Here is a 22392-nt window from a genome sequence, read left to right on the forward strand (position 1 = left end):
TTTCAATTATTTTTTTTTTCCATTTTTCACCTAATGTCGGATCTCGACCAGGACCCAAACCGGGTTGCCATTGCATTTATCGAGTATTATTATAATCTCATCCACTCGGGCACAGAAAACCTGTACCAGCTGTACTCGCAGAACGCCGTTCTTAGACACGGGGACTACAAAGCTCCGTTGAGCGCAGATGTCGTTGCTGCTGAGGGTCCAGCAGAGATCAAGGCCCACTGGGACAAGTCCAAGCTTGCCGGGTCGAAAGTGATGATCCAGTCGATAGACGCCTCGAAGTCGTTCCAGGACTCGATTCTAATCGTTTGTGTTGGCGAGCTGGCTCCTAAGAGCAGCCACGACACAGAGTCTGTGGCATACAAGTTTGTGCAGACGTTTCTGCTCGTCCCCACCGTCAAGCGCAGCGTCTACGACGTGTACAACGACGTGCTGAATTTCCTGCCGGACGTCGACTCGAACTACGACCCGGAGCCGGAGTCTGCGACGGAGACGCCGGACAGTGCAGAGAAGGGCGAGGTGTTTTCCGTGCAAAGTAAGGACACCACTCCGGAGACCGGCGAGGGCGAGGACGAGGAGCCAGAGCAGCCGGAGCGGCAGCCAGAACGGCAACCAGAGCGGCCTGCCACGTCGAAGCCGATGAGCTGGGCTGACCAGATCGCGTCTGCGGCAGCCAAGAAGGTCGAGGCGAAGAAGACAAGGGAGGCCAAGGAGCTGAAGGAGGAGAAGAGAGAAAGACGGGAGGACAAGAAGGAGGACGAGAAAAAGGAGGACAAGAAGGACAGGAAGGAGGACGAGGAGTTCAGGAAACATAAGAGCCAGATGGTCAACAAAAAGGGCCAGGTTGTGTATCCGATCTACGTGAAGGGTGTGACCGGCGCTATTACCGACGAGGAGCTGCAGAAACACCTCGAGGAAAATTTCGGCAACGTCGACCTGTGTAAGATCGACCGGATGATCGCTCTGGTGAACTTCACGGAGCAGAGCTCTCAGAAAAAGGCCATCAAGACGGGCACCACGCACGTCAAGGGTGTTGAAATCAAACTGGAGCCACGGGCAAAAAAAGACACGGCTCCCGTGGTGGCCAAGAAGAAGCGGAAGGGAGGCAAGAACGGCGGAGTCAGCGAGGACGGGTTCAGAAAGGTGGGGAAGTAGGATCCAGTAAATAGCTACAATACCTGTATGAGTATATCCAAGTGTATATCATTAATGAAGGATTTCATCTAAAACACTTTGCTGGGTCTGGACGTCGTCGACCCTGATTTTTTTGAGGTCGAGCTTTCTCAAGGCAGCAATGATCTTGTCCTTGGGGAAACCCATGTCCTCGAAGATCTGGACGGTGGCTCTGTCAATGCCGTACTTGGCGCACTCGTCCTGCTCCTGCATCTTGGACTGTTGCACAAACTCGTCGTAGTTGGAGCCCCCCTTCTCTGGCTTGTAGTTGTCGTTCGGGGCGTAGATCTTTGTCCAGTTGGCGGCCGTCTCGGCAAACTTCTTGGGGTCGCTCATGTACACTTTTGCCACCTGTGCGTCCTGCGGATCAGTTGGCTCTGGACTCTGCAACAGAGACTGCAGAGAGATCAACGACGACTTGAGGGTCAGAATCGGGGTCCATGCGTCCTTCAAAATGTCCAGACAAATGGCCCCTGTCTGCGACGAGATGTTCGGGTGGTAGATCTTGGTGTCGAACTTCATTATTGGCGGCTTGAACGGGTATGCGTCGGGAATTTGGATGTCAACCTCAAACAGTCCTCCCTCGTACGGTGTTCCCGGAGGCCCGACAAAAGTGCCCTTCAAGTGCGACAGATCGTCCTCTGACACAAGCGAAAGAGTCACGCCCGACAACGCGTCCTTTTTGACGTCCTCCAGCTCCTTAGCAATTCTCTTCACCCTGGACATTGAACAAGAATTTAATAAATAAGTTGACGCTAAAATAATCGTCGCGTCGAAGTAGTTTTTTTTCACCAGTGTACGTACTAGAGCACCTCTCGCTCCTGGCCGGCCAGCCCTTCCAAAAAGGCGTGGTCTGTCTGTTTGCGCGTGAACACGTGTTTGATGAGGAATACCAGCATGAACAGCACGCTGAGACCTCCCACAACCAGGTAGCAGATGCCCAGACTGAAATGCCGTCCTCCCAGCACGCTCGACGTGGACACGATCACGCTCTTCGTTCCGCCGAAAATCGACACCTCGTATCTCATGACAATGTCCATCGTGTACGTGCCCTTCGCCAGCACGTCGCTGCTTTTGCCATAGAGTTTCATGAACGACGGCAGCGCAGCGGTCTTCATCCAGTTCATGAATCGCTCGTCCTCAGCCAGCGAGTCCAGGTCCTCGTCAGAGTAGCCGTCCGGATACTTCTCGATCCAGTTCAGCGGCGGCACAATGTCCGACGTGTTGTATTTCGTCCGCTTGTACAGCGAAAGATCCGACTTCCAGGCGATACCCTTGGCACTGAACTCGTACTCGCTGCCCGAGGACGACGTGAGACTCGAAAACGAGTCGTTGAACATCGAATTCGCCACCAGTCCGCACGGATACACGATCTTGTCGTCCCGGTACCGCATCGGCGAGCAGTCGGAGCTCACGTCGTCGTACGGAACAGCGTTCCCGCGCAGCTGCTTCCAGTCGTAGGACTCCACGTATTTTCTGTGATTTTGGTAAAAGTTGGTCAATTTATAATACAGGTACAATGGCCCGTGGATGTCGCCCGGAACATCAAACTGGATCGTGCACACGGTGTCCGTCTCGTTGATGGTCTTTTTCCACTGCACGGTGGACGACTTGCCGCCGCTAAAATGGTAATCGACATACTTCGATGGCACGTCGGCGAAACTGCTGGACGCCAGGTCGGCGCACTTGCCGTAGTTTATCTCCAGTTTCTCAATGCTGTATGTGGCAAAGACAAAGCCTATGCCGATGGGCACGCAGATCAGCGCAACAAGAAGCAACAACGGCAAAACGACCCGGGGAACAAGAATGGGCTGCCAGGCCTTGAGCCGCTGTTGTCGGAACGCAGTGTTGGGCGGCCGCCGGCTCTTGGTGAGCGTCGAGGTGCTCTCTTTGAACGGATCGTCGGCGTCGTCGTCCGAGGGACGCCCTAGTCGACGTCGAAGAGCAGAAAACATATTGAATCCAACTTTTTTTCCTAAGCCGTGTTAAATCTAGTTACATAATCAGAAAAATAGAGATTCATTAGCTCGCGTTCGGCGAGTTCTTAATGTACAACAGTAATGAATTGAACAGCCGCTCGTACTCGAGACTGGTCTTGGTGAACGGCAGGTCAAAGAACGCGTACTCGCTGTTTTTCAGCAGCTCAGTAAACGTGATCAACAGGCCCCATGGATGCGGCTTGTTGCACACGATGCGCTCCAGGAGCACACGGGTGATCAGCTGCTGGATGTCGGTCTTGTTCGTTCCCCATAACGAAGTCGAGCCGAAAAAGTGCAGCACCACACAGCTGAACCAGTGGGTGTGTGCGTTTGGATACCGCAGGCTGTTCACGATTCCTTGTAGCAGCAAATACTGCAGCTCGACAGGCCCCTCCTGGATCAGCGAGCTCAGAATTCCAACATGCACGGATTTTGGGTTGAAGGCCACGCCGCTCTTTGCACGCTCCTCCACGGCACAGATGCCAACATACAGCGTCAAGGCATTGACCAGCTTAGCGTTGAACTTTGTTTGTTTGAAGCCTATGCCTGCCTCCGCAACCGGCTCTGATAGCTCCAGTGCTGTCACAATTTGCTTTAGTGTCGTTGGCGAAGGCATACGGAGATAAGAGTCCACCAGCTTCTTGAGGTTTTTCTCTTGCAAAATCAGGCCTGGATGACTCAGAATCGGAGGAGACACAACAATGTCTGGTAGTCTGTCTACCTTAAGTCCAGGCTGGAACGGATCCGGAATCTCCATCTTGGGCGGAGCAGCAGAAAGAACCACGTTCCGCAGTTGGACAAACGACGGGGACATTGCACTCACCAGAACGTTGGCAGACTCCACCAAAAACTGTGGGAAATCGTGCAACAGAACGAGGAACACACGCAGTGTTCCTTTGTAGACCACAGAAATAGCCTCGGGAAGCTGTCTTTCTCTGACGTAAGTGCTCTCGAAACGGAGCAAGGCCACCAAAAGCGATGCAAACTTGGCATGGTTGGCTTCCGAGTCCTCTTCTAGCTCCAGAATGATTGGAAGGAACATACGATGCGATATCAAACAAACCCAGGCAAACGTGAAGCCTGGGAAGGCGTCTGGTTGCAGGGCTAGGAAGAAGTCGGATAGAACGTGGTAGAACTTGACGTTGAACTTGCTGAGCTTCTTGACGTCCGATTCGTTCTCTGCAACAGAGTCATAGTTCTCATGAGTCAAAGTTGCCCAGTTGCACAAAAGTGTAGAGAAAAATCTGAAGTATGGTCGCTCGTTGAAGTTGGCCTTGTTGGCCTCATGATCATGAGCAAAGACCAAAAGAACCACAGAGAGCGCAGACTTGAAGAAGTTCACGCGAGAACCCGCCGTGTCGTCCTGAATGAGAACCAATTGGATGACAAGCTCTGCAAACGCATCAATGGCAGTGTATGACTCAACGACCAGCTTCTTGGAGGCATCGCTCTCTTTCACAAACGAAATGACAGACATCTCCATGGCAGTGGTGAAGAATAGAACAAAGTGGTCTGGTTTGGTCAGCACACCAAGATCGTAAAGCTGATTGAGGAAATCCAGCTGCATCTCCTTGGAAGAACTTTCAAATTTGAGCAACTTGACCCACTCGGCAAAAATGTAGGCAAAATAGTCTTTAAGCTTGGTTGGGTCGTGAATCAACGTCTTGAATTTCTCTGTCTGCAAGTCAACCTTGTTGTCCAAATGTTTGATGAGTTCTTGAGCCAAGACACTCTTATCCACAATCTCCTTATCCAGAGACTTCACAGCAGCAATGATATTGGTGAAGTCGGATCTCAAGGCCGTAGGAGTTGCTCCAAACACCATGTCGAGAACCAAGCCGGACGCAAAATTGAGCACTGCCTCATCCTTCTTGCTGACAAGCGTCTTGGAAATACTCAAATCCAGATCGCTTAGAGAAATCATTCCTATTTGGACGAGCGAAGCCATGACCTTTCTATTGAACTTCCTAGGGTCTTCAGCGTTGATCAACCAGGTGGTAACGAACTTGGCAACGTGTGAAGAGAGCTCACAGGACTTGTCAAGAAGGAAAATGAAAGCCTCCACAAACAGCTGCGAAGCATTCTGTACACTGAACAGGGTGTTCATCACCACCTGTGCAATCTTCATTTGCAACTCGTTGTGGTTCAACCTGCCCAGAAGTTGGATTAGCTCGGTCAGATAGGATCTCAAAGGATGGTCGATGGCAATCTCCCTCAAATGAATTTCCTTCTCTGGAGTCTCTTCTATTGATTTCACAACCGCCTCTAATAGCTGCTGGATGTAAATGAAAGACTGCTCCAAAGTACGTTGTGGTTGTTCACCAGGTAAATGCGCGTGTGCAGCATCCGCGGGGCTACCTGCTGTACGAACAGCAGAGCTACTTGGTAGACCCTGTGCTTGTAGCTGCAAGATTCTCTGAGCAATGGCGGCTTGGTCAACACCTGCGTTCACAGAAGGAGGTGTAGCAACGGCCTCTGAAGCCATTCCTGGGGCTATGCCACCCGCAGCAGCAAGCGTTGCACTCAAACCTGCAAGAGTGGTGCCGTTCTTTGGTTTTCCAAATTCAGAATAGATTGAAAACTGTTTGGCAGTGACTCCGTTGGGTTTGATTCCTAATGGGTCAGGAAGAGACATAGCATATCTCGAAGCGTGCTGAGTGTCACAGAAGGCCTGATCCGGTCTGGAGTCTCTGAATTGTCTTCTCAAAGCAATAGATGGCAGCATCATTTCGTCCAGGTCCTGCACAGACTTCTCCATTGCAGCCTTCTGGATGATAGAGCACGCCAAATCCAAGTTGTCATTAATAGCTCTTGGCAGATCTTCTAATATAGCGGTATCAATTTGTTGGCCTAGAGAGCTGATGTATTGATGCAAATTCAGCTGAATGTTCTCCCTCAGCAAATCTCTGCATGAAGCGTGAGTGAGAGACTCCGAAAGATGTCTCACTGTGTTGATGTAAGCCTTTCTGAGCTTCAGGTCGTCCACCTCAAATGCAAAATCCTTTAAGACCAAAGACTTCGTGGTCACGAGAGCAACAGAGTTTGTTCTGCTCACCACAGGAGGCAATATCTCACGCACCGCCTTGGTAATCGCAAACTGGAACAATCTTCTCAGGTTTGGATGCGTAACAAACACAGAGTTTCCATTCAAGTTCTCAAATGCAGAACCTTGCTGTTGTGCAGCACCTTGGCCAGAAGTTGGCACGTTGCTGTTGACTGCAGGTGAGCTCGACGAGGAAACTGGGGCACCAGGGATTTCGGACTGCAGATGCTGTTGTTGTTGTGCAGTGGCCATGAGACGTTGTTGCTGCAGTTGATGGAGAACATTCAGTTGTTGCTGGGCAGCTTGCGGAGCACCCTGAGGAGCAGCCAGCACAGAAGGGTTAAGGTTGGCTAGAGGCGTGGCTGGGTTGCCCGCAAGAGCATGTGGAGTTGACTTGGAGTCTTCTAAAGACATTCTTGCAAGCTTGATTATCACCTTTTGGGACTCCACAAAACGCTCCAGTTCCCCTGGCTTGTGATTTCTAATTGTAGTGGTGGCCTCGATTTTGTTAAGATCGGCCTTCAAAGAGTTGCACACAACTTCGATTTCAAACTTGAGAGTCAATTTCAAATTAGCAACATCATATAGTTCCTTCAAAAGTTGCAGGATTCCCAATAACCACGGGTTTGGGTACTCGAAAACCTTAGACGACTTTGTCTGGTCAATGATTTTGCAGACAAACGGAATCACAATCTCCAATTTCTTGTGATCGTAAGCCTCCGTTAACAGGTCTCTGAACGATAAGTGTTTGTGTAAGATAGGCTTGTCGCGAGTCAGCGTCAAACGGCCAAGCCATGCACCCAAATTCTTCAGATGCGATCTTTCAGTGGAGGTCAAAACATCCGCAATGTCCTCAGGCTCGGTAGATTCGCGAGCCTTGTTCAGTAGTAGCACAATTTGCTGAAAGGTGGCTTGGACTAGATGTGCATCAAACAACGTGGAATCAAAATGCTCGGCAATACGTCCATATAAGGCATGATAATTTGGCTCCAACTTGGCACGCTGGTTGACCAGATAATTGGAGAACCATTCGAAATACTTTGCGTCAAGGAGCTCCTTCAACTCCATCAAACGCGTGTTGGCGTTGTCATCTGTTAGATTGTTCACCATAAATAGCACCCTATCCAGAGTCTCTGCTGCAGGACTCTCTTGTCTGACATCGTCGATAATTTTCCCAGGCACTTGAATAGAAACCCATTTGGAAACATATACGGACGGGTCGAGCTCCTTGGCCTTCTGGTGCGGAGTCGCAAGATGGGCGTTGGAGTCTTGTGGTGAAACGGATGGTAGTGATCCACCGGCTGCAACCGTTTTGCATGCTTCGTAAAGCTGAGGCTGGCTCTTTAAAGCAGGAATTTCGCAAAGCATAGCACAGAACTTTGGAAACTCGCCGAGACGTTTCATGAATGAGTACAAGGCCTGAACGGCAAACTTGAACATCTTGCTTTCAGGTGGCTGTCTGACGGAGTCAATGATGTATCTTAGTGCAATGGAAAGGGCAGGCCCTTCAACAAGTCGGAATAGGATGGTGCTTCCAAAAAGAACAGATGTCGTTGCAAGTGCATCCACGGGGTATTCAGGGAAAAATCTATATTCGTCCAAAAGGGAGTGGATCATGCAAGCAAAAACATCCTGGTCATGGGGATTGTCACTGACTTTCAGTCTTTGAAGCATGTTGATAATGTCTTTTATCTCAATCTCCTTGTTGTACATCTTTTGATAATACACTTTCATCTCCTTTTCCACGTCAATGGAAAACGTGTTGGTGGAGCTGTTCATCAGAATGGCGGTGTCGTGCCCTTGTCCAAAGTTGATCAATCTAGGATAGGCTTGCAAGCACAGAGCCTGCAAATTCCTGAATTTTTCAAACAGCTCTGGTGGCAACTGCTTACTCGCCAAAGTAGTCATCAAAAAATAAACTGTCTCTAGGTTGAGCGATTTGGCTAGTCGATGGCCCTGTTGTGCGCTTTCATACTCCAGCGTGGCTTGAATTTCCATGAATTCGATGATTGTGCCCGCAACAACGCTGATGTTTCTGTCAAGCTGAGTCAACACAAACTCCTGGAAACGTTTCCAGCCATATTGGGAAAATATGATAGCAAACGAGAATGCATCTTTAAAATCGACCGAATTGGACAAGATCGACATAATGACTGTGTCGCGCTTGAAGGACGCAGTAAGGCTGGCAATCTTGTGTATCGAATCGGTGGATTTCCTGACCTCGTAATATTTGACCAGTAACTTGCCGAGCTCAACAGGATTAAACTCCTCAAACTTAGTGAATATGGCACTCAAATATGGAGAGCTCACATCTAGTAGCGAAACAACAAAGTTTTGCATGATGTTGACAATCACATCGTTCTCCTTGGCCTCTGGCTCATCGTGCAAAATATGAAGACATGCCAGTACAATGTACTCTGGAGCAGCTCTGTAATCTCTGGCAAAGATGTTGCTCACAACGGTGTCATTTATGTTTTCGTTTTGGAGAAGGGCAATGGTCTTCACCTCGATCTTGACGATGGACTTGAAATACAGAAGCAAATTTCTCGAGTTGACCTCTGATGATAGGATGGGCTCCAAATTGTAGTCAAACAGGTTGATAGAGCCCTGGCTAGGATCTAGAGAGTTCAATTGAATCAGCAAATCTTTCAACAGTTGGGGATTGACAGATTTACATGCCGTTGAAAGGAACAAATCGATAGTATCTTCCTTTTCTAATGCAGACAAAAATTCGGATAGCGATGCAGTGGTCATGGTCGTAGCTGTGGTGGTGTTTTGGAGCACGAGGTTGAACACATTTTGCCAGTTCGGCTGCGTCTTCAATCTATTGATAATGCTCGCCATTTGGGCTCCTCTTGCGGTTGCCTCCGGAACGCTAGATGGAGTGAGTGCCGTGATGGGGTCTGTGTTGGCACCACACAATTTCTGCGAACCAGGATATAATATCTCTGACAGTAAGACGGCGATAGCGTCGTCCAGTTGTGTCTGAGGTTGAGCTGCAAGCAAGTCTGTGAGCAATTTATTAGGAAGTAATTTCGATGGCTCGAAATTTTGTAGCACTTCTCTGAACTCCATCTTGCCTAACTCAAAAAAGTAATTGTTGATCTCTTGTTGCACTAAGTGATGTAGTTTGCTATTGTCGTTCTTCTTTAGAATGTTGACCAGGTGTTCGACAATCAAAAGTTTGTGGGGTGCTGTGAAAACTTTGGATTTGAGGAATAACCTAAGGAATCTTCCGTACGCAACCGCCTCTTCTTCTGGAAGATTATTCTTCTCTGCTAGATTGTTCAGGTGTTGAACAAGACCTGGTAGACTCTGTTGGTAGACAGGAGCGAATTGTTCAGAGATCTCTTTCCAGTGTTGAGATTTGCAGTTCTCGATATCAAGAGTGGCAAACACGGTCTGGAACCCGGATAAACCAAGTTTATTGTAGATGTCCGATAGTGAGTATCTGGGCGAACTTTTGAGGAACTCGCAAACGGGCCCAGCAAAAGACTCTAGATGAGAAACGTCCGTAGAGGTGTATTTTCCGAGCTCTTCCTTGAGAATCTGTAGAGCAATCTCGCGTGATTCAGCTTTGAGGTCTGTTTCGTCGAAACCAATGTCCAGCAAGTATTTGATCAGTCGCTCACCACGGGTATCAGGGTATGATGCTATGATGGATCTGATCTGTGGCAACACTTCTTCTCTGTTTCCGGGAACAATAAGTGAATCAATTGCCGCTAGAGACGTTTGTCGAAGAACAGTGGTGAGAGATGGAGGGTCGGTGGAAGGCGTGGATGCCTCTGGATTATTGGCCCTTGAGCCTGGCGAAACTCTAGATGTCACTTGGAATGGAGTATAGCGGATTTATTTCGATTAGATACCGACCAATTGGTTGATGCGTATGTACCGTTGGAAATCAACCAATTAGATCTCTGTTCGAAAACCTGAAAGTCTAATATGATAATATCAAAAAACCAGCGTTGTTTCTTGAATTGTCTTTTATTTAACTTTTCCCACCCTTTTGCTCGCCGGAAGCTGTCAGAAAAATTTTGTGCAACTTTCCAATGGTTACGAGCGTCGGTAAAAACTCTTCTTCCAGCGTACACGGTGGAAAAAATACGGCTGTGTTGGTTTTGTGATCTCGTTTTGCATTGAATCTTTTGTTTGATGTTCTTCAACTTTATTTTCTGGCTACTGGCCTTTTGGGGGCTCTCTGACGCTCACGGTGGCCACGGGGCAGTCTCTGCGGAGACTCAAACTGCTGTGCCCGAGCTCTCGTTTCCAGACCTCGTCTTGGTAAAGTCTCAGTCAGACCTCCAGAATAACTGGCAACTGTATGGCAACGTGGAGGTCAACGAGGGACGTGTTATACTCACTCCTGCACCATCCATCTCGCTAAAAGCCACCCAGGAATTAACACACGGCGCTGTATGGTCCAAAAACAAGATCTGGTCAGACGGCTTTTCGTTGCAGCTCACCTTCAGATCGGTGGGTGCGTTTGGATTTACGGGCGCCGGACTGTCGCTGTGGTTGCTTGACCAGGACCCAGGATCCGATATCTCCAATTTCGGCGGACCCTCGCAATACTCTGGGCTGCAGATTCTACTGGACGCTAACGAACAGGACCTGGGTCCTGTGTTCAGAGTGTACGTGAACGACGGTTCGCGGAAAGTCAATTTGGCACAGGACTATCTTGGAGCGTACACATACAGTTTCCAGGACTCGCAGGTGCCGTCCACCTTGAAACTGGGCTACGAGAACAAAAAGCTCAAGATCACGTGCGACAACAAGCTGCTGTTCGAGACAGATGCCATCAACCTGGATCCGTACTTGAAAAACATGCGTGTGGGTATTTCTGCGGTGTCGTCAAAAGACGTCAAAAAGGCCGAACAATTCGAGATTCTGATGTTCAAGTTCTTCGACAAGATGATTGAGTCGCTTAAAATAGAGCCTTCAGAGACGCTCGTTGCCAAGCACCACCAGGTGGACAAGAGACAGGCCCAGAGAGCACAGCTGGCAGAGGACTTTAAGAGAACACGGGAGCAACAAAACGGCAACAGTGTGCCAGTGCGTTCGCGGCCGGAGTCTGCTGAATATGACCTTCTTGCCAAACTGGACGAAGTGAAGACCATTATTGCACAGCAGACGGCTCCACAGGTTCTACAAAAGCAGCTGTTCGATGTAACCAAGTCAATCAAGATGATGAACGAGAAAAACTCCGTTTACAACACGCAAATGGAGAAAAGCTACGACATGCTGCTCAAGCAGACCGAGGAGCTCAATGCCAAGTACGAAGCGCTCAGACAATTAATCACTAGACAAAACCAGCTGCTGGAGCTGGTGGACGAGAGATTCGTCACATTCAACAGCTATTTCCAAGGACAGTCACAAAACCACGAAAGCATTAACGACAAGCTGAAACAGTTGCAGGAATTCTATGCCAAAGGGTCGCGGCCGTCAGACTACGAGTCTGAATTCGAGACCAAGCTGAACAAGTTCACGTCTGCGGTCAGGCTGATCCTGATGCCTGTTCTGGTTCTACTCATTATCATGACACTGCTGGTGTATAAGCTGAGAAACGACATCAAGCACGCCAAAGTGCTGTGATGTCTGTGGAGCTCAGGCATACGGTGGTTTTTTGCATCGGATATTTGAATATCCCAGGGCATTCGGGTTGGGTTTCCGTCGTAGTCTCAGGACGCGCGAGTGGATGATACCGTCCGTTTGTCTTGCCTCCTCTAGCATTTGATAAGAGTTCTGAATACCATATAATCTGTTCTGGTTGTCGATCAACTCCTTGTCGTCGATCGGTAGTTCTTTCTCGATAATCAGCTCCTTGGTTAGGTTGACAGGAATGTCCAGCGTTTGGAATCTAGGTCCTTCTTCTTCCTCATCCTGTTCGTCCTCGTCCGATTCCGCGTTATTTTGAGGTGGAATAGGCGGCAATCCTTCCATCTCGCGTTTTCTGCGCTCCATTTCCTCGCGTTGCTGGCGTGCCATCTTTCTCTCAACCGATTTTTGGAAGTTGCGCACCGACTTGTACTTTACATTGTCGTAGGAGCCGATTTTGTCGCTCAGTTTGCGTCCCCCCTGTTTGTCTGCAAAGTACATCAGCCATTGGTAGTTGCGGACCAGCCGTTTGTTGTTGAGAAACTGGTTGAGGATCACGGTGCCGTGCAGATACTCCACGTCGTCGATGGTCTCGTTCATCTGTGCGGAAAACTGCGATCTGTTCGACATCGTCCTGGCCTTTTTCTGGTTCAGGTATCTGATCTGTTTATCGACATATTCCTTGTCGTAGTAGGGCAGTCCGTTGGCCAGTGACCATTTGGTGCCGTCCGTGGTCTCGTTCAAAAGCGGCAATCTGACGAGCTTGCTGTTGAGGGACGACGCCCCCATTGTGTGCGCTCCAAGCGAGGAAACGCTGTCGGCCGCTCCCAGACCACTCAGGATGTGTTTTGTCTTTGTCGGGTGGTGTTCCGGGTCGTCGTTTTTGGACGACCACTGGTACGACGGGATCTTGTTGATGGAGTGGAGCGGAATGCCGAGATTGTTGTTGATGTTCTGGCCGACCACCAGGTGTGGTTGGTTCGCGAAGTCCATTGACGAGGGCGAGTCGCTCAGGTTGGCAGAGGACGTGAACATGTGGCTCCTGTAGCTCTCGAGCGAGCAGTCTGCTTGCAGGACCGCAGAGGAGTCCCTGAGCGCGCCAGGCAGCTGGTACGCGGCGGCAATCTGGTTCAGCCGCGAATTGAGGGTTGTCTGGTCGACCTCGTAGGGAAACATTAGTTTATTTATTTATTTTTAGGGAATTATTTTTTGTAGCAGGGACGTCAAACCGGGCTAACATTTGCAGCTGAACAGAAAAGAGTGTCATATATTTTCTTTTTCGTCAAGTTTTAGGACTTTGTGGACATTGACTCGGGAGAGAGTCAAGGAGAGGGGGCGCGATTTCCGTCCTACGTATTCATTGCTATTGACCCAGCTCGGTTGGCTAATAAAGTTCATCGATGGAGCGTACAAAGTTGGCTCATTGGCCCTGAAGCATGCAAGTGATCTTGGCACTCGTCTGGGCATACCGAGCTGATTCGAGTGCGACTGGATATAGTATATATTTGGCGTAGTTTTATCTCACAAATACTGCTCTAACTGCTTTATCCAAGGCTACACACGGTTTTTTCACCGAATTGTTGACCTCGTACCATACACTCTGCAAATGAGTTCAGTAGCTCTACAGAACCAACTATAGAGAGCCATCAATACTAACAGCTGCGCCCTAACTAGCCAGTGAATTTGATGGATGTGCCAACTGCTATTATCTATTAATTACTCTGGCGGCGGACCGGTCCAGATGATCTTGCCCTTCTCGTCAAAATGAGCGTTCTCGTCGCTCACCTTGATTGCGCCGTGCAGGTTCTTGATCTCCTTGCGCGACAGGCCCATCGGGTCGCGTGGAATCCACAGCGTCGGACACGCTGCGCTTCTATCTGGCAGATCGTACGCATGCTTGACCCATTCGGGGTCCTCCTCGGGGAAGTCGTAGAACGCAGGCGGAAGGTACGCCTTGAGCTTCTTGAATGTGTAATCTTTGTGCGGTCTCAGAAAACGCGCAATCACGCCCAGTTTTGTGTCGCCGAAATCGTAGTCGTCACCTTCCACGAGCAACGGAACATGGAACGCCCTGTAGTCTTGCACCTTGGAGTCTCTATACTCCTCTCGCTGCTCCTCGGCCATGAACATCTGCTCCTTGAAGTCGGAGCACGAGCTCAGAGCGTGCTCGTTGAACTGTCTGTTGGCGTGGGGAGCGGTCCACGACAGAGTCTCGCTGACGCCGTCGAGCGGCCTCATCACCGTGTTTGGAACAACCGTCATCAGATGGTCGTACGCCTTGTTGAGATGAAGATGCACAAAGACGGTGAAGCCGAGCAGAATGGCCTCCAGCACGATGCAGCCCCAGGTCTTGGACACGGCAAACATACCGAGCAGAGCGATCTCGCCGAGATAAATGCCCACCATGGTCTGGAAAAGGGCCCGCGGATAGTATCTGCCCAGGCCGTCGGCGCTCTTTCCAAAGACGTAGGTTGCGTTGTGCAGAAACGCAATGTAGAGCAGCAGAAAGCCGACAAAGGTGAAGAGCATGATGATCGGGGCGATGATGCTGTACGACAGGAAGATCACGGCCAGGTTGGTGTAGATCGGAAACGTTGTGCCCCACGCAAAGCCGCCGATGTCGTTGAACCTGGTCCAGAGCTTTCGGGCGGTGTTGTCGAACATGGCACTGTAGAGATAGAACAGGACCAGACTCACCACCTGGAACAGCGCACCGCCGGCGATGGAAAAGCCCTGCAGCACCATGTAGGAGACGTAGAAGTTGGACGACTTTGGCAGGTTGGCCGAGAGCAGCTCCATCGCCTCGGTGGGTTTATCTGCGATCTGGGTCACAGTCGACGCAAAGGAGGACGAGATGGTGGTGACCAGGAACACCTGGATGACCTGGAACGCAAAGTAGGACTGCTGGGTGAAGTACTCTATGCTCTGGGCCGTGAGACAGCCGGACACCTGGCCCATCTTCCTGATGAAGATCGGCAGCAGCAGCATCAGCACCGCCAGCATGACCGTTGGCAGCAGCGACGTGATCAGGCCCAGCAGCACGTCCGGCAGCCTGTAGATGAACTTGAGCCAGTGCATTTTGTTGGTCAGGTACGTGAGGTTGGACACAAGACCGACAAACGAGACCGGGATCGCCCAGAGCACGACCAGGGCCACGATCGCGGCCACCGCGCCATGGAACCTCATGAGCCGTTCCCACCAGAAGATCCGCATGTTGGGCCAGTAGATGTCCTCTGGGCTGACGTTGGTGTGTTTTGGAGAGAAGAAGTACGGCAGGTCGTGGATCGTGGTCTGGAACGCGAGCTGCGCGTAGTACTGGTTTTCGAACTCGACCGCGATCGAGTTCATGGGCCGTGTGCCGGCGAGCGTGGACTGGTACTCCTCGATCTGCTCGTTGAGACGGGGCAGCTGCTCTTTGCAGTACTCGATGGTGTCGACCTTCTTGCCGAAGATGGGCACGCCGACGCGCATCTTGGGCCGTTTTTTGTACGGCACGTACGACGAGAGGTCGTCCGGGTTCTCGACGACGCGGCCCTTTTTGTCGGCCTTGAGTTTCGCCTTGACGGCGCGCTTGAGCAGCTTTGTCAGGGCGGCTTCGAGCGCGTTGGTCAGCCGCTCTCTCTGCTTGAGCGCGCGGGACAGCCGTCTGTTTCTCCTGGCGACCCAGACCCGCTTGACACCCTCGAACAGCTTGAAGAACTCCTCCTCGTCGAGATACTGGTCGGTTACGGTCTGGAAAATGACCGTTCTGGAGCTGAGCTTTTTCGCGTACGCCGGCGTCGTGAGCACGAGGTTGCGCAGGCTGGAGTAGAAGTGCAGCTCGCGGTAGATCACAAACAGCACCACGCAGTAGAAGATCCACGACATGAACACGTGGGCGTAGTACCTGCTGGCCGAGTTGACGTTGGAGATGCCCAGCTGGTCGAGGCCGTCCTCGCCCTTGCCGTTTGTGGCGTTCACAGGCAGCAGAACGGCCCATGTGGCGATGCCTCCCAGGGCAATGGAGGCCACGATAAACAGGTACCGCAGAAACAGATACCCGTCGATTCCGGCCTGCTGGATGACGAAGGAGGGCGGCTTTCTGAGCAGGACAAAGATCCAGGTCAGCGGGTCCTGCGGCAGCGGGTCGGGCTTCTCGCTGTCGGGCACAATGTCGAAGCTGGACTTTGGCTGGTAGATGCGCTTGAACTTGAGTCTGAGCAGCAGAAACAGCGCCACGAACACGGCGCAGATCACGCCGTTCGTCACGACCGACGTGAGCACGTCCTGGGTCGACGTGTTTTTCGTGTCCGTCATGGAGCTAAAGAAAAGATGTTGTTGTTGTGCCTGAGATCTGAAACGGCTTGTAAATTTTCTGTGTCGCGCACGCCCGCCTCGAGGTCAGAGAAAGTAGTCCGCGACGGGCTTCTTGGACGGGATCTCGGAGCAGTCCTGCAGCATGCTGTCGAAGACGGTGTAGCTGCGGTTGAGGTTGTCGTCGAGGGTGAGCACGGCGGCGACGTTGCCGCAGCGGTAGCAGTAGTTGGGCGCAGACCACACGGTCACCAGGCCGCCGTCAAAGACCTCCTTGTAGCCCTCCATGACCAGCTGGTGGGCGCGCGCGATGAGGCTGAGGTTGTTCTTGAACATAAACCGCTCGGTCTCGGTGTAGCCGAACAGGTACCCGGCGCCGCGCGGCGACACCGCCCAGGCCGGGATGTTCTCCTCGGGGTCCGACCACAGCAGGTCGCACATGAGCCCGTCGTGCGGGACCTCCTGCTTGCGGTCGATCAGCCGGATCTCGTCGATCGTCTCGATCGCCGGGCTCAGGCCGCCGTGCACGCACAGCACGCCGCCGTCCGCGCTCGCGCCGCTCAGAATGTACGCTCCGAGCGCGAGGTAGTCAAACACGTCGCAGCAGTAGCGCCACACGTTGGCCGAGCCGTACTTGCGCATGCACTCGTCGTAGAACCCGTACACGCTGGTGATCTGACGCGACTCGTGGTTTCCCCGGATCAGGTAGATGCGGTCGGGATATCGCACTTTGTAGCACAGCAGCAGCAGAAACGTCTCGAGCGAGTAGAACCCGCGGTCCACAAAGTCGCCGAGAAACAGGTACTTGGTGTGCGGCGGCTCTGTCGCGATCTTGAACAGCCGCAACAGGTCGTGCAGTTGCCCGTGGATGTCGCCGCACACCGTCACGGGGGGGTCCACGAGCTGGATGTTGGACTCCTGGATGAGCAGCTCCTGCGCGAGGAAACACAGCTCCTGGATGTCGTTTTCGGGCACGATTTTGCACTTTCGCACGTCGTGTATTATTTTGTCTATATGGAGCATGTCGAAATAATGTGGCAAGGTGTGAAATATTTGATTATGTCTTGATTATTTAATTATATCTATGTGCTTAGTCTACAATGCCGGGTCGAAGTCGGCGAGGTCCCGGTCAGCCAGATCGTCCCCAAACGCGTCGACGTCGTCCCAGTCGACCTGGATCCTGCGCGCGCCCCGCGAGCTGTCCGTGTTGCGCAGAATCAGCGGCTTCTCCTCCTTCCACTCGTCCTCCACGTCCAGAAATCCCGCGCCGTAAACGCGCTGGTACACCTTCTGCATGCTCTCCTCGCGCTGCTGCCGCACCTCCTCCTGCGCCATCCACTCCATGTGCTTCAGATCGTCGTTCGACGGCTCGTAGATGTGCCAGATCACGTAGTGCGGCAGCCCCACCACCGCATACCCCATCCGCTTGCACATCTTGCCAAAGCCTTCGGTCTCGGCGTGCTTCTCGAACGAGAACGCTGGGAAGTGCGCGCCGCTCTTGAACACGCGCGCCTTCGACAGGATCGAGACCCCGCCGATCCCGTCCAGCACCATCTCTGTCTCCGGGTCGCCGTACGGGTCGCGCAGATACGCTAGGTGGGGCCGCCACGTAGCGTACTCCACGTAACCTTCCACGATGACCGCGTCCTCGTCCAGCGTGTTGGCCAGCTGCAGCCCGCCGTCGCTCTCCTGCCACGAGTTCAGGTCGTACGGCTGCTGGTTCCCGAGCCATTCCGGCAGCGGCCGCCACACGTTCGGCACTATCACCTCGCGGTCGTGGTGCATCAGGTCCTCGATGATCGTTGGCGAGATCGTCTCCACGTCCACGTCTCGCCAGTACACCCACGAGTGGTACGGCTTGAGGGCCGCCGACGAGAGCCAATTGCGGGCCCTCGCCATCATCTTGCGCCGCGGGCCCTGCGCGGCAAACCCGTGGCGGTCGCTGAACCCCTGGCCGATGATCTGGCCAAAGTCTTTCTCGAAAATCTCGATCTGGCCAAAATGCATCTCAGGGTCCGGATCCGACTGGATCTCCAGAAGGTTCTTCTCCAGGACGCCCATCGTGTCGTCGGACGAGTCCGACACCAGAAATGCCAGATCGATCAGGTAGTGCGGATACGTCATGTTGCGCATGTGGCCAAAGAACATGGGCAGATGGCTGGCCGCGTCTCGCAGGGGAACGCAGAACAGCACGCGATCGCCCCTGGCCCATCCGTCTGCATGCCCCACGTAGTCCCTGAGGTCGTAAAATTGCGTGTCTGCAGCGCTGGAGCTGTCAAAAGAGGGATTGTAGCGAAATATGTCTCTGGCTGAAACAAGGGAAATAATTATGTATACCACGAAACTCGCCACCAAAAGACCCGAAACGCTCGCAACGACGCACATCCGGCTCCGCTGCCGCACAGCCTTCCTGGACTGGCGAAACAGCTTCGGCGATCCCAGTTGATCGTCCATGTGTGAGGGAAACAACGGTTTTGCAAGTCCCCGGTGGGTGTGCGATGTATGCTCAGTCTGTGCGTGTCCGGCTAGTTCTGTGCACCTGTACTCTGCTGTAATTGGCCGCAACTCACGGTCGTGTCGTCAAAGTAGCCGGTGCAAGTCGTACTGCCGCTCTGTTGTCGCAGTAATTATAGAAATCGGTAAACACTAACTTTTTTTTTGGTCTCACCCCTGGGAACTGTTTCCCTCGCATGATCGACGCGTCGATCGGCCTGAGGAGAACACTACAACACTCTAAAATGTGGTACATGCTATATAAACAGCTCGCTGCTCGACACCTGGCGCGACGATTTGCGGATCGGCGGCGGCGTCTTCTTGGGCGTGGCAGCCACATCGCCGTACTTGTTGGCCTTGGGAGGCCTCCGCTTGGGACCCTTGGCTCTGCTCTTGGTCACGTGCTCCAGAGGCCGTCCCTGTTTGTCGAATTCTGATGTATCCAGCGCGGGTTTCTTCGGTTCTGTCATTGCCCTGGAGATAAAGGCGTGCGGCTGCGCAAGCCCTGGCAGCGGGACGCCCATCTGGGGCTCGGTTTTTGCTCTTGGTGGCAGTTTCTGGACCGGCACAGGTTCCTTGGCTTTCTTCAGGCTCGAAAGCATAAGCAGGGCCTCCGGCTTAGGTGGCGTGGGCTTGGGGGCCGGCTTGGCCTTTGCGAGCGACGAGAGCTTGGCGAGTGCTTCGGGGGTCTCTGACGGCTTCTTCGATACTGGCACTGCAGGTTTCAAAGCGCCCAGTTTGCTCAGGGCCTCGGGCTTTTTGCTTTCTGGGGCTGCGAATGTCTTTTTCGTAGGCGACAGCTGAACACCAAGAAACGGCGGCGGGTTGTCTGCTGTTTTTGCGGCGGTGCTTGTGAGCACAGGGATCGAGAGTTTCTGTTTGGGTTCGGGGGCGGGCTGTCTGGCAGGTTTCAAAGAGGCCCGGAAGTCTATCACTTGTGGTTTGGGCTGTGGTTTGGGCTTGACGAGGGGAGTCTTTTTTGGCGCTGGGGTACTAGTTTCGGCCGGCGGAGTGAAGATCGGCTGTTTCATCACGTCCTCGAATTTGATCGGTTTCGGAGCGTTCGCTTTCTCAATGGGCTTCTCGAGGTCCACAGTGCGCACAAACTCCTCGACCTCCTTCTTCTCCAGCTCCACCTTGACCCTGCGGTCGAGATTGGCGGCCTTTTTGGGCACAAGGGGCTTTTTCTTCGGAGACAGCTCATACTGTCTGCGTTTTTGATCCACCTCCTGCTCCAGGCTCTGCAGCCGGCTGCGGTTCTCCTGCTCTCTGGCAGAATGGAGCTCGCTGAAATTGTTCAGAAACCGTTCCACCTCGGGCTCTGAATATATCGTGGACATCAAAAACAATAAATAATATTAATTTTGGATGAAAATTAATTTAATATACAGTACTTTTCGTGGCGGTGCAGACAATTTCACTCCTCGGACTCCTCGATGATGGAGTCCGCCTTCGGGTCCTTGTCCTTGTCGCCCCGCTTGAATGCAAAACTGAGACGTCTGGAAATGAGGTTTCCGGACGGCGAGTCTGGTCGCGCGTCCAGCGGCTGGTCGTCAGACTGGTTTTTCTTGAGCTTGAAGAAACGCGACGACTTGGAGCCAAAACTGCTGCTGAGCAGTCCCGGCGAGGCCGAGCCCGTCATCGAGCCCGACGAGACCTCCTCCTCGGCCCCCACGCTGGTGTCTTCCGAGCGGTCGCTGGACTTGGTGGCCGTTTTTGTTGGACTCGTTCCGAACTTGAATAATTTATTTTTGAAAAACGACGGCGACGACGGCGTCTTGTCCTGCTTCTCCTCGTTCTCGATGTATATTTTCGGCACCATGTCGTCGCTGAGCCGCCTGTCCAGGATATTCATCGACGCCCAGTTGGAATTGCTGCCCCCGTTGTTCCAGATGCTCGACCCAAAGCTTGTGCTGCGCGCTCTGCTCAGATCGAAATCCATGCCTGCGTCCGGCGACGAGTCCGCAACCGAGCCGTTCGACTTCATCTTGCGGAAGCTGCCGAGCGACCCAAAAAACTTGGACGAGTCGCGCACCCCGGGCGAGGTGGACATACCGAGGTCGAGGCCGCTCGCAAACAGCTGGTCGTCCGACGTGTTGGGCACGACCGCGTTCATTGCGGGCTGCATGCCGAACGACGACGAGTCCTGGAACATCAGGTTGTCGCCGTAGCCCATCCGGGCGCCAGGAATGCTGAGCTCCGGCAGAAAGTCGAAATTCGACATGTGCGACGGCGGAGGCGACTCAGACGACTGCGGCTGGTCCAGCAGGTTGAAAAACACGTCCCTCTGGCCGCCGGCCGGCGCGTTCCAGACTTTGGGGCTCGTCGACACCGCCGGCTCCGGGCTCAGCGTGTTGTACGACATCGTGGTGTTCATTCTGCTCATCGCGGTCGACAGGATGTTGCTGATGGACCCGTCGTTGTAGGACCCCAGGCCCTCGTACTGCGAGCTGGGGCGCGACCGTCTCTCGTCCAGCTGCCGCCTCAGGTGGTCGATTTTCTCCTTATCTCTCTGGCGCAGCGCGCGCCATTGCAGCTCAAAATGCTCGTCGAGCGTGAACTCGTTTTTCAGATCCTGCTCCCAGTCGGGTTTCAGCCCAACAATGGTGGCCAGCACCGCCTGGCCCTCGGGCCTCAAGATCCCCGTCTGCTCGTCGGTGTACGTCCTCAGACTCTCGAAAAGCCCCTGCAGATGCTGTTTGAGCGCGTCCAGCCGCTTTCTGTTGGCCGACTCGTACTTGATGTCCTCCTCGACGTCGTGGATCTCTGTCTGCAGCCGGAAAATGTCCTTGTTGAGCTGCTCGACCTGCAGCTTCAGCGTCTCGAGCTCGGCAGGCTCGGCTGCCGCCAGCTGCTCCTTGGCGGCCCGTTTCTCGGCCAGAACGGCCTCCCACTCCTGCATCTGGCGGCGCTTCTCCTCGATCTTGCGCCGCCGCGTGGCCAGCTTCGCCTGGTCGGACGCGATCCGCGTCTCGCTGCGCATCCGCGTCTCCTCGAGAAACTTGATCTCCTGGCGCAGACTCGACCGGTTCTGGTCCTCGAGCTTGCGCCGCTCCTTGGCCTCGTTGCGCGCGGCCAGCAGCGACGCCTCCTCGTCCACAAAGTCCGTCTCCAGCTCCTTGCTGGCGCGCGTCAGACTGCGCACCGCCTCCAGCCCGGTCTCCAGCAGAAACTTGAGCTCGTTGATGTCTGTGATCAGGTGCGGGTGGATGCGCGCCTTGTAGTTCTCCTGGTCGAGCGTGTTGCTGCGCGAGCGGCCCGCAGGCGACTTCTGGCGGAACGTGCTTTTCTTCGTGACGGTCTCGCGCTCGTCGTCGGGGATCAGCACGTTCAGCAGCTCGTCAGGATGGTCTGGCTCGGCCATGTCGTTCTTGCCCGTCTTGACGTACACGGGCGACGACTTGGAGCGGAAATTGGCGATGTTGAACGCCACCAGGTCCACCTGGTAGTTGCTTTCAGGGTTGAGCCCGCTGATGACGCACGACTGCAGATTGCCGTCGATCACGGCCGTCTGGATGCCATTGATGTACAGCAGGTAGTGGCTGATGCTCTTGGGCGACGTATGCGACAGCACGGGCGGGCCGTCGGGCGTCTGGTCGTGCTCGTCGTCGTCGACGGGGTAGTCCCAGTGGAGCACCATGCTGGAGTGCGTGACCTTGTCGATGGAGATGAGCGGCACGGGCGGGATCGATACGTTGAGGTGCTTGATGGAGCGGTCCAGCGGCACCGACAGCAGGACCAGCAGCCGGTTCAGGAGCCACAGAAAACCCAAAAGCGCAAGCACGACAAGGACAAGCATGGAAGTATTTT

At 53.2% G+C, this 22392-nt stretch overlaps 11 protein-coding genes across 11 annotated transcripts; 3 read left to right on the forward strand and 8 right to left on the reverse strand.

The window, feature by feature from the left end:
* Positions 1-33: 33 nt before the first annotated feature.
* KL928_004875 (uncharacterized protein) lies at positions 34-1161 on the forward strand (the record flags this gene model as incomplete). The annotated part of the gene is made up of 1 exon (XM_043205621.1): positions 34-1161. One exon carries the CDS (start codon positions 34-36, stop codon positions 1159-1161), a length of 1128 nt encoding a protein of 375 aa, XP_043057870.1.
* Positions 1162-1212: 51 nt separating this feature from the next.
* KL928_004876 (uncharacterized protein) lies at positions 1213-1905 on the reverse strand (the record flags this gene model as incomplete). The annotated part of the gene is made up of 1 exon (XM_043205622.1): positions 1213-1905. The coding sequence occupies one exon, from the start codon at positions 1903-1905 to the stop codon at positions 1213-1215; it is 693 nt and encodes a 230-aa protein (XP_043057871.1).
* Positions 1906-1982: 77 nt separating this feature from the next.
* KL928_004877 (uncharacterized protein) lies at positions 1983-3134 on the reverse strand (the record flags this gene model as incomplete). The annotated part of the gene is made up of 1 exon (XM_043205623.1): positions 1983-3134. The coding sequence occupies one exon, from the start codon at positions 3132-3134 to the stop codon at positions 1983-1985; it is 1152 nt and encodes a 383-aa protein (XP_043057872.1).
* A 67-nt stretch (positions 3135-3201) lies between these two features.
* On the reverse strand, positions 3202-10338 carry KL928_004878 (uncharacterized protein; the record flags this gene model as incomplete). The annotated part of the gene is made up of 2 exons (XM_043205624.1): positions 3202-9986; positions 10293-10338. The coding sequence occupies 2 exons, from the start codon at positions 10336-10338 to the stop codon at positions 3202-3204; spliced, it is 6831 nt and encodes a 2276-aa protein (XP_043057873.1).
* A 184-nt stretch (positions 10339-10522) lies between these two features.
* KL928_004879 (uncharacterized protein) lies at positions 10523-11793 on the forward strand (the record flags this gene model as incomplete). The annotated part of the gene is made up of 2 exons (XM_043205625.1): positions 10523-10549; positions 10633-11793. The coding sequence occupies 2 exons, from the start codon at positions 10523-10525 to the stop codon at positions 11791-11793; spliced, it is 1188 nt and encodes a 395-aa protein (XP_043057874.1).
* A 12-nt stretch (positions 11794-11805) lies between these two features.
* On the reverse strand, positions 11806-13263 carry KL928_004880 (uncharacterized protein; the record flags this gene model as incomplete). The annotated part of the gene is made up of 2 exons (XM_043205627.1): positions 11806-12903; positions 13150-13263. The coding sequence occupies 2 exons, from the start codon at positions 13261-13263 to the stop codon at positions 11806-11808; spliced, it is 1212 nt and encodes a 403-aa protein (XP_043057875.1).
* A 249-nt stretch (positions 13264-13512) lies between these two features.
* On the reverse strand, positions 13513-14034 carry KL928_004881 (uncharacterized protein; the record flags this gene model as incomplete). Its single annotated transcript, XM_043205628.1, has 1 exon — positions 13513-14034. One exon carries the CDS (start codon positions 14032-14034, stop codon positions 13513-13515), a length of 522 nt encoding a protein of 173 aa, XP_043057876.1.
* A 27-nt stretch (positions 14035-14061) lies between these two features.
* On the forward strand, positions 14062-17157 carry KL928_004882 (uncharacterized protein; the record flags this gene model as incomplete). Its single annotated transcript, XM_043205629.1, has 1 exon — positions 14062-17157. One exon carries the CDS (start codon positions 14062-14064, stop codon positions 17155-17157), a length of 3096 nt encoding a protein of 1031 aa, XP_043057877.1.
* Positions 17158-17184: 27 nt separating this feature from the next.
* On the reverse strand, positions 17185-18543 carry KL928_004883 (uncharacterized protein; the record flags this gene model as incomplete). The annotated part of the gene is made up of 1 exon (XM_043205630.1): positions 17185-18543. The coding sequence occupies one exon, from the start codon at positions 18541-18543 to the stop codon at positions 17185-17187; it is 1359 nt and encodes a 452-aa protein (XP_043057878.1).
* Positions 18544-18839: 296 nt separating this feature from the next.
* KL928_004884 (uncharacterized protein) lies at positions 18840-19922 on the reverse strand (the record flags this gene model as incomplete). Its single annotated transcript, XM_043205631.1, has 1 exon — positions 18840-19922. One exon carries the CDS (start codon positions 19920-19922, stop codon positions 18840-18842), a length of 1083 nt encoding a protein of 360 aa, XP_043057879.1.
* A 77-nt stretch (positions 19923-19999) lies between these two features.
* Positions 20000-22381, reverse strand: KL928_004885 (uncharacterized protein; the record flags this gene model as incomplete). Its single annotated transcript, XM_043205632.1, has 1 exon — positions 20000-22381. The coding sequence occupies one exon, from the start codon at positions 22379-22381 to the stop codon at positions 20000-20002; it is 2382 nt and encodes a 793-aa protein (XP_043057880.1).
* Positions 22382-22392: the final 11 nt, after the last annotated feature.

Source organism: Ogataea angusta (assembly GCF_019207475.1).
Source record: "Ogataea angusta isolate 61-244 chromosome Unknown 61-244_NODE_11_length_350522_cov_89.849751, whole genome shotgun sequence".
In the NCBI taxonomy this organism is placed as follows: domain Eukaryota; kingdom Fungi; phylum Ascomycota; class Pichiomycetes; order Pichiales; family Pichiaceae; genus Ogataea; species Ogataea angusta.